General features: G+C 45.9%; 1 protein-coding gene across 1 annotated transcript in view; it reads left to right on the top strand.

The window, feature by feature from the left end:
• MAP3K8 (mitogen-activated protein kinase kinase kinase 8) overlaps window positions 1–6862 on the top strand; it is a 28072-nt gene extending 21210 nt beyond the window's left edge. Inside the window, exons 5-7 of the mRNA XM_023511476.1 lie at window positions 2789–2959; window positions 4567–4813; window positions 5776–6862. Of these exons, the coding sequence (XP_023367244.1) occupies window positions 2789–2959; window positions 4567–4813; window positions 5776–5906 (549 nt within the window). The 3' untranslated portion in view covers window positions 5907–6862. The remainder of the gene's footprint in view (window positions 1–2788; window positions 2960–4566; window positions 4814–5775) is intronic.
• The last annotated feature ends 2976 nt before the right edge of the window (window positions 6863–9838 follow it).

The following is a 9838-nucleotide window of genomic DNA, read 5'->3' on the forward strand; positions in this document are numbered from 1 at the left end:
CCCAGGAGTTGGAGGTTGCTGTGAGCTGTAATGCCACGGCACTCTGCCCAGGGGGACAGCTTGAGGCTCTGTCTCAAAAAAATAAATAAATAAATAAATAAATAAATAAAAAGTTCTTATTCTGACTGTGCTTGGTTTGGCCTTTGTCAGTTAACATGGAATGATCACATACACACATGGTCAGTCTCTTTCTAATAAAAATGTTGAGAGGTGAAGGGCTCACTCCCTGACATCAAGGAATCTCAAATCAAGGTTAGGTTGCTTGAATGCCCATGCCCAGGGGAGCAGAACTCTCAGAGAGCCTCACATTGATCCTATCAGGGTGGTTTCGTGCCTCCTAGCCAACCAGCCCAAATAGGCCCCCTGTTCTGGCTGTTCTGGGTGTTACAGAGCTTAAGGAAGCAGGAGCTCTGAGCCATGAAGCTCAGGGGGCTCTGCCAGAGGGGCAGCACCCAGCCAACAGGCTGGACAAGACACTGCTGTCCCCAGATGCTGCCCAGGTGTGCAATCACATAGAACCTGCATGGCCACCTGCACTCAGCTACTGCCAGTTATGCCAACAGAAAATGCTCTGCTTAATCTTTGCTAGAAAGGGCGAGTAGAAGGAGGAAATGTACTCTACTGCTTTGATCCCTGACTCCCAGACCAGTACTGGTCCATGGCCTGTAGGAACTGGACCACACAGCAGGAGATGAGTGGCAGGTGGAGCGAAGCCTCTTCTGTATTTACGACCCCTCCCTATTGCTTACATCACCATCGGAGCTCCGCCTCCCATCACATCAGTGGCAGCGTTAGATTCTCATAGGGATGCGGACCTTACCGTAAATTGCACATGTGAGGGATCTAGGTCGGGTGCTCCTTATGAGAATCTAAGCCCTATTCCCCAGCCCCCTGCCCTGCACCTCCCATGAAACTGATTCCTGCTGCTGAAAAGGTTGGGGACTGCTGCTCTTCTATTGGCAGTTAGCAAATACCCACTGCATTTCTTTCTTTTTCCTTTTAATCAATTATTGTAACAATACTGAACATGAGATCTATGCGCCTACATTTTTAAGCATACACTGTTGTTGACTTTAGGTACAATTTGTGCATTTATTTTATCACTTTAAGATTGTATTTAGTAAGAAAGGCTGCAGGATTGGCTCGGCACCTGTAGCTCAGTGGCTAGGGTGCCAGCCACATACACTGGAGCTGGGGGGTTCAGACCCAGCCTGGGCCTACCAAGCAACAGTGACAGCTACAACCAAAAAATATCCGGCCATTGTGGCGGGCGCCTGTAGTCCCAACTACTTGGGAGGCTGAGGCAGGAGAATCGCTTAAGCCCAAGAGTTTGGAGTTGCTGTGAGCTGTGATGTCACATCACTCTACCGAGGGCGACATAGACAGACTCTGTCTCAACAAAAAAAATAAGAAAGAAAGTCTGCAGGATCCAAATCCTCTCTGTCTCAGCTGCAGGGAAAGTTTGAGAACAAGGAGCTCAGTGTAGCCTGTTTGCTGAGAGCAAAAGGAAGCCAGCCCGGAAGTCTGTTGTGGGAAGTCAAGCAGGGCAAGGGTGGAGAAACAGGGCAGTTTCCCCAGGTTTTGTAAGCCAGTCCTCTACCTTCTCACCCTGAAATATTCTGGGAACCCTAACCCCTTCCCCAAATTCACATGACACACTATACAAACTGGTTAAAGCCAGATATTGATAATTAGATTATTAGCTGCCGAGTGTCTGCAAAAGCCATGAATACTGACTGTTGGTCACCAGTGTTTGCTCTCTTTCACTTTCTTTTTAGAAACAAACACATCCTAGAGAACCCACTTATACAACCAGCCCTACTTATTCAGCGTAGATTCATGAAACCAAAGAGAACATATACAGTGTCAATATGCATGCATTTGATATTTCACCACTGGACTATGTGATAGGTAGAAAGAAGAGGTAGCTTATAAAAATGGCTCTGCAAGATCATTTTTATTAATACAACATTACACTTTAGTTTTGTTTTGTTTTCTTTCTTTCTTTTTTTTTTTTTTTTTGAGACAGAATCTCAAGCTGTCACCCAAGGTAGAGTGCTGTGGCGTCACAGCTCACAGCAACCTCCAACTCTTGGGCCTAAGCGATTCTCTTGCCTCAGCCTCCCCAAGTAGCTGGGACTACAGGTGCCACAATGCCTGGCTAGGTTTTTTGTTGTTGTTGTCATTGTTATTTTGGCAGGCCCAGGCAGGATTTGAACCCACCAGCTCCAGCATATGTGGCTGGCACTCTAGCCACTTAGGCTACAGCTGCGGAGCCATACACTTTAGTTTTTAAGTTCTTTCCTTCCAAGCAATTGGTGTTAATAATATAGGTGTCTGTCTCCTTGTGTCACCATAGATGATAGAGGTTTAGCAATTTAATGACAGACAAGGGAGGAAATATGTTTGCAGTGTTCACTTAAAGGCCAAAGGAATTGTGTTTTAATAGAAAAATAAGCTGCACCTGATCAGTGCTTTGCAGTCCTTTGAGGAGAGGAGGTTCCAGGCTGGTTCTTGGTTCCAGGCCAGTTTGCTGCCATATCAACCATGTGTTTGGTCTGTGGGAAAATGTGTTCTTTGTCAGCTGACTGGGACACCTCCAGCCCAAGCTGCCTTGGTTCCCAGAGAATGCCTGCATTATTCTCTTTAGTTTAAAGGAACGAAGCAATGACTTTCTCTTCCAAAGGGACGCAGCGTGCAATAAATACGATCAAGAAGAACAAGCCAATTTCTGGAACTGGGTTAGGGAAATGGAAACCCAGACCAATGAGGGGAATCTGACTGATGTCTCCCACATCTTTTTCAGATTTACATGAGCCCAGAGGTAATCCTATGCAGGGGCCATTCAACCAAAGCAGATATCTACAGCCTGGGGGCCACACTCATCCACATGCAGACGGGTACCCCACCCTGGGTGAAGCGCTACCCTCGCTCAGCCTACCCCTCCTACCTGTACATAGTAAGTGGGCTCAACCTGGGCTGGGGCTGGGGGGTGACTTCCACCTGCTGTGGGAGGGGGAGGGGGCTGTCCTTTGTCTGAAACACTTTGTTCCCCAAGCCCCAGGCCATGGACCTGTTAGGAATGAGGTCACACAGAAGGAGGTGAGCAGTGGGTGAGCCCGCAAGGCTGCGTCTGTATTTACAGCCGCTCTCCATCACTCGCATCACTGTCTGAGCTCCACCTCCTGTCAGATCAGCTGCAGCGTTAGATTCTCAGAGGAGCTCAAACCCTGCTGTAAAGGGCACATGAGAGGGATCTGGGTCATGCACTCCTCATGAGAATCTAATCCCCCTCCCAACCCCTTGGGAAAATTGTCTTCCATGAAACTGGCCCCTGGTGCCAAAAAGTTTGGAGACCACTGCACTGATGCACATGGTGGTGAAATAGTGACCCATGAGAGGCCGCTGCATGTTCTTCCCCCATGGAGGGAAGCTCCTTTCTTACAAAGAAAATACTGCTATTCTAATGGGAACTCACTACATTAAGCATGGGTTGTATCACATTCCTTTATATACGTAATAATAAAAGACCACTCAGTAGCATAAATCTTTCAGCCGATGAAATTATATATGTTCTTCGAATACTTATTGTTTATTATTATTACTATTTTTTTTTTTGAGACAGAGACTCAAGTTGTCCCCCTGGGTAGAGTGCCATGGCATCATAGCTCACAGCAACCTCCAACTCCTGGGCTCAAGCGAGTCTCCTGCCTCTGCCTCCCAAGTAGCTGGGACCACAGGCACCAGCCACAATGCCTGGCTATTTTTTGGTTGCAGCCATCATTGTTGTTTGGCAGGCCTGAGCTGGATTCCAACCTGCCACCTTAGGTGTATGTGGCTGGCACCTTAGCCACTTGAGCCACAGGCGCCAAGCCATTATTATTATTTTTTAAGATGGAGTCTGACTCTGTTACCCTGGGTAGAGTGCTGTGGCGTCATCATAGTCCATAGCAACCTCAAACTCTGGGGGACTCAAGTGATCCTCTTACCTCAGCCTTCTAAGTAGCTATGACCATAGGTGCCCACCATAATTCCTGGCTAGATTTTTTTTTTTTTTAATTTTTAGTAGGGATGGGGGAGAGGTGTCCCACTCTTGCTCAGGCCGGTCTCAACTCGCGAGCTCAGGCAATCCACCTTCCTCAGCCTCCCAGAATGCTAGGATTACAGGCACGAGCCACTGTGCCCTGCCGGAACACTTTTTTTTTTTTTTTTTTTTTTAAAGATGTTAAATTACTGCTCTCCATACCAGCGTAGCTTGTAGTAGAACATGCAACTTCCATTTCATCATGGACAGATTCAGGAGCAGACACTCTACCATTACTGCCTAGTGACCTTTCGGCCACGGATAGGAAGCTGTCCCTGATATTCAGACCTAGCCTATGCCTTTGACAGCACTAAACCAAAAGATGGGTTTAACTCGGTGTCTTCAGGAAATCAGAGGGAAGCTTGTGTAGGGGGATGAGCCTTATTGGCCACAGGGCAAGTGGTGGGAAGCAAATCACTTTCCAGGTGTCTGTTATGCTGCCGTGTGTACTGCAGCTGCTAAGAGACCTGGTTTATTGACAGATCCACAAACAAGCGCCTCCACTGGAAGACATAGCAGAAGACTGCAGCCCAGGCATGAGGGAGCTGATAGAGGCTGCCCTGGAGAGGAACCCCAACCACCGCCCGAGAGCAGCAGATTTACTGAAACACGAGGCCCTGAACCCCCCCAGGGAGGACCAGCCACGCTGTCAGAGCCTGGACTCTGCCCTCTTTGAGCGCAAGAGGCTGCAGAGTCGGAAGGAACTGGAGCTTCCTGAGAACATTGCTGGTAGGAACAACGCCCTGCCGTGCTCAGTGCCTTTTTCTTTCATTTTCTTTTCTCATCACGCCTCTGATGGAGTCCATCAAATCACTTGGGAAAAGAGGATATGATTTCTTGAGTACCATATGTTGTTGGAGAAATTTTAGCAAGAATATTTGTAAAAGTAGTTTTAAAATATTTGCAAAAAATGTGTAAGATAGTTGTAAAAATTTTTTTTGAAGTATTTTAACTCCCCTCAACCAAAAAAAAAAAAAAGTGGCTCATTTGCCACCAAATGATAAGAGATTTTCAGTCCAAGTTTAGGCACCGTAGTCATCAGAAATTGCCTCTGACGTGCCTTTTGAAAACTTGCTCTATTGCAACATTTGGTTGTAAAAGCAAATTGAGCATGACTGTTTTTGCTGTCGGTAAAGTATGAGGTTTTTGCTGAATTCACTTATGGTAGGAAACTCCAGTCGTTGGCTGGAAACGTCATGGCACTGCCCTGCACAGATAAAATTCTGATTTTGAAAAGTCAACTTGCATGTCTGTCCTCCTCAGCTTAAAAAATCCCTTTGCCAGCTATGAATCTTTCCCACTTAGGAAACTCAGCACGCATTCCAGGAGCATTGACTATACATGGAGAGGGGTTTCCATTTTTATTAAAAATCTGTGGCATTCTTAATCCATTTAGCTCCAAAGCCAAATGTCCAGCCTGGAACACTTGTTTCCACTTCTTCTCTGGCCTTTCTGTATTTAAAGAGAACCATCTGGGCTGTTGGAAAATATGTCAGGATTTCTAACTAATTTCTTACCTTCACTGACTCCTGGTTTGAAGTCTTTGGCTTAGATGTCATATTGCGTGAACTGGCCCATGGTGCTCAAAGATGAAGCTTTAGAACTTAAAGACTATTTCTTTGCAGACAGGACAGTTATTTGACATGTTCCTGCAACTTCGTTTCTTATCTTTTCAATGTTTCTCTTTTCAGATTCTTCATGCACGGGAAGCACAGAGGAATCTGAGATGCTGAAGAGACAACGCTCTCTCTACATAGACCTTGGAGCCCTGGCTGGCTATTTCAATCTCGTTCGGGGCCCACCAACGCTTGAATATGGCTGACCGATGATACGATTGCTCTAAATTAGGACAGCATCTGTCTTCCTCCTCCGACTCTATACGGTGGAGCTGTACAGTGAATGAGGATGTTTATTGGGGGACAGTGTGGGCTCCGATGACTCATGAATGTGACTACTCCAGATGGCCCCCGGGTCTTTGATTTGTGAAGCTACTTTAATGGAATTCACCAGGTCTCAAAGTTCTCATTTCTCAGGTGGTAGGACTCCAAGGAAAGACACTGAACGTTCACAGAAGGACCATTTCTGCTGACTGATTCCGTTCACTATGCACTTTCCTCAAAATTCAAAAAATGCCAATCATGAGGATAATAGCCGAAATTACTGTTCTTGGTTCTTATTTAAGTATAAGGTCTTCATTTAACTCAGACTAGTTTTGTATATATTGGTGTATATTATCCAGTGTATTATATAATCCTTTGAGCCTTTGTTGATAGATCCTTGTATAATTGAATTCATTATGTTTTGGGTGACTAGAACAACTTCAATATTGTACCAACATGCTGGACTAGTGCCTTCAGAATGGCTAACTGATGAATTAGGCGTCATCTGTCAGCAGGCCACTAGTGACAGTTTTGGTTTATGTTCCTATGGAAACATTTTGTACTGTACATGCTATGCTTAAAACATTCAAGCCGTGTCTTTGAATGTGGATAAAACTGTGTAAACCACATCATTTCTGTACATCCCTAAGGATGATAATGTGACTTTTCAGAAAAATAAAAATTTTGTAAATTACCAGCGATGCGACTTTCATAATTCTCATGATTCTATTTTCTTTTAAGCATTTGTATATCAAAATAGCATACTGTGTATGTTGCATATCAAATGCCTCCAAGACTCTTTCTTACATATAGATATTTAACATTGTAAAATACGTGAGTAGTCCTGTGGAAAGTATGATTTTACATTTTGCTAATGAAACGCAACACTTTTGTCCAACGCGATGGGCCGAATCAACTGAATAAATTCTGTATTTTGTCTTAATTCTTGGAAAGAGTGTGATTTCCAAATGGGACCAGGGGTGGGTTATAGGGGGTGATGTGTAGGTTGCACCAACTAGCAGGCTACAAATACCAGGAGTTTTGTAAATTGCATGTTCCTCTTGCTGTTGTATAAAGCCATTTTTGTCAGCTGGAATGGCTTGGGACATTGACATTGAAGAATAATTGTGAGCTACTGGTTTGGGGTAAGTGTGGGGTTTTTTTGCATCTTGTTTTATGCATTTCTACTTCCCTTGAATCTATGCTTGGATGTTCTTTGTCTACTACTATTTGGCAAACTGACCCCTAACTTGCCTTTGTGTAAGGTAGGTTTAAATCACACACACCCTCTCTCCCCTCTCCCCTCCTCTCTCCTTCTCTCTCTCCCTCTCTCTCTCCTCTTTTCTCTTTTCTTTTTCTCTCCTCCTTCATGCTGCTCTGCAGCCTCCCTCTCCCACCAATAAAGACCTTTCGTACAAAAAAATAAATTAATTAATCACAGGCACCCAATCTAGTGAAAGCTGCCGTATGGAAGCATCGTCGGTCATCCACTTAGCGCACAGCATTTAACACTTCTACCCGAGTTACAGCAGCAGCCCTTGTAATCCTTGTAAACTGTGGGGGTGGTCCAGAAAATATCCAGCCACGCAATATGGAAAAATAGAGCCACGGGTGGCTGGGTATTTTCTGGACAGCCCTTAGACACATGAAGTAGGCCTTGTCATTTCCCCCTTTTGTCTTTGGAGAGGGAAACTCAGGCATAAGGAGAGCAGATAACTTCATGGTCAAGGTCACAAAGCAATCAAAGAGAGTGGTGTTTGGGCCTGGGCTCTTCTGACTCCAACACTGATGCTCTACCTCAAATGATGCAGCTTGTAAGTCAGAGTCCGTCCTAAGGGAGTGAGCGTCCATGCTCCTCTGGGCTTCAGGCCCCCAGGTGAGGGCAGAAGTGCATTTCATGAAGCTTCAGCCACAGGGGTCCTCGCTTCTATCAGCCACGGCCCGGCTTTGTGTCTGATCTCATATCGCCCCACCTTAGGTGCAACCAAACTTGGCCCAGCTCTGGTAAAGGGACACGGCAGTTTGATGATTTTCATGAAAAATGCATCTAGTCAATGTGAGTTGAATTCCAGTTTGGAACTGGAGAAAAGTGTTCCTTTAAAATAAATTACAACTCTCATGGAGAGATCTGGGGATCTTTGCTAAGAGCTGGTCTGCAGTGCTGGTGGTCATGAGGCCACAGAGGGAAGCGGTCATGAGAGAGAGGTATGAGGGGAAGTTCATGGCCGAGACCTGTGCCCTAAGGACTTGAAGAGCTGTCCACCTGGGAGGCCAAGAGTTGCACCTGGAGACAGAGTCATCTGCAGAGGAGCAAGAAAGCCTCAAGTGGGTTTCTAGGGAATGTATTGCGTGCTTCCTGCTGAAAAGACTGTTAGGCTTGAGGGTAGCTGGTACAGAATTCTCACATCCTAAAGGGAGCTGCCACCAACCTTCATAATTCCCACTGCAGGTAGAACCCCCCCCCCAGCCCACCCCAGCCGCTGGTGGTGCGGGGGCGATGGGATGCGTTGTGGATGATAGACAGAGTCTTTTCTGCTCAAGCCTTAGAGGTGAACTTGCCTAAGCTCCACATTAGATAATGGGAAGAAGAATGAACCTGTTTGCTGGAGGTCAGGAGGCCTCACCTTCTAATCTTCACTTTTCCCCTGTATTATTTGCTTTGAGGTTTGTAGAATAACCAGAAACAGAGGATGAAGACTGACTATCAGGAATCCGCTGGTTCTAGTGGGAATTTCCCCACCCTTGGAGAGATGGCTCCCACCTGGGGACTAGCCAGTGCCTCTCTGCACCTCCAGGTGATGTCTGCCCCGTCAATGAGTGCCACAGTGGGACTTAAAATTGACTCCGTCAGTCCCCCAGGGGTTCTCCCTGACGGGAGCTCACTGTCTGTTATTGACAGTAGATTTCTATGGTGCGTAGCTCAATATGAAAGTTCGTGCTTTCTGGATGACCCAGAGGATTTTTTTCCCCATAGGTCTGCAGTATGGTTAGGAGTAAAGCCAGGAGGGCTTGTGCCCAGCCAGGAGAGGAGGCCTATTAATGGAGAGTTGAAGACTTATGGTACCAACTCTGGGCACAGAATCGTGCGAGGCCCTACAGGGACACAAGTAAGAGAAGGTCCTAGCCCCCTTACTTTTCTAGTCCTGGCTGAAAGGAAGGATGTTCCATTTTGGAATTGTTGGAATTGTGAAAAGTTTCTTTGCTTTAATTGGCATCCCCATGTGTCTCCAGAAAGATTTTTGAACCAGCGTTTACACGGCCCAAAGCATACCTTTTGTGTATGAGCTGGCTTTTAAATGTCTATCGGATCTCCAATACCTAAGAAAACATTGATTACAATAATATGGTTTGGGCACCAACATCAGGTTTCAAAAACTTGCTTTGGCTGGAGAGAGGAGCGATGCAAAGTAGCCACCACTTACCAAGCACTTTTATACTAATCTGTACACACCCTTATTGGAGTTTGTGCTCAGCTCTCTCTGGGGAGTTTGTGCAGATGTGAGTGGAGAGAGAATCATGTTTCTACTCTGCTGAGCAAAGGTCCAAAGCCCCAAGAGCTGCACCTTCAAGAGCTGAAACTTGAACTACAGATTTCCTCCCACATTGCCCATGTTTGGCCTTGATAGGGGAAGTTTGTCGTGTCACAGTCTGAGAGATGACCATTCATAGCTAGAACACATAAAATCAGAGGGTGTGCTGCCTTTATTTTCAGTACGGGAATCACTTGTGAGGACTTGGCCAATTCTGAGACATCTGCTTCACCATCTATTATAGAACCAGAGGTGATAAGAGCTTGCTCTTTGGCTGCCTGGAGTGCAACAGCTGGTTTAATGAGATCCTGTTCATTCTCCCGGACTGTACGAGCGAGGCCAAC

The sequence above is a fragment of the Otolemur garnettii genome, unplaced genomic scaffold (genome assembly GCF_000181295.1).
Source record: "Otolemur garnettii isolate 467f Iridium unplaced genomic scaffold, OtoGar3 scaffold00019, whole genome shotgun sequence".
Classification (NCBI taxonomy): Eukaryota; Metazoa; Chordata; class Mammalia; order Primates; family Galagidae; genus Otolemur; species Otolemur garnettii.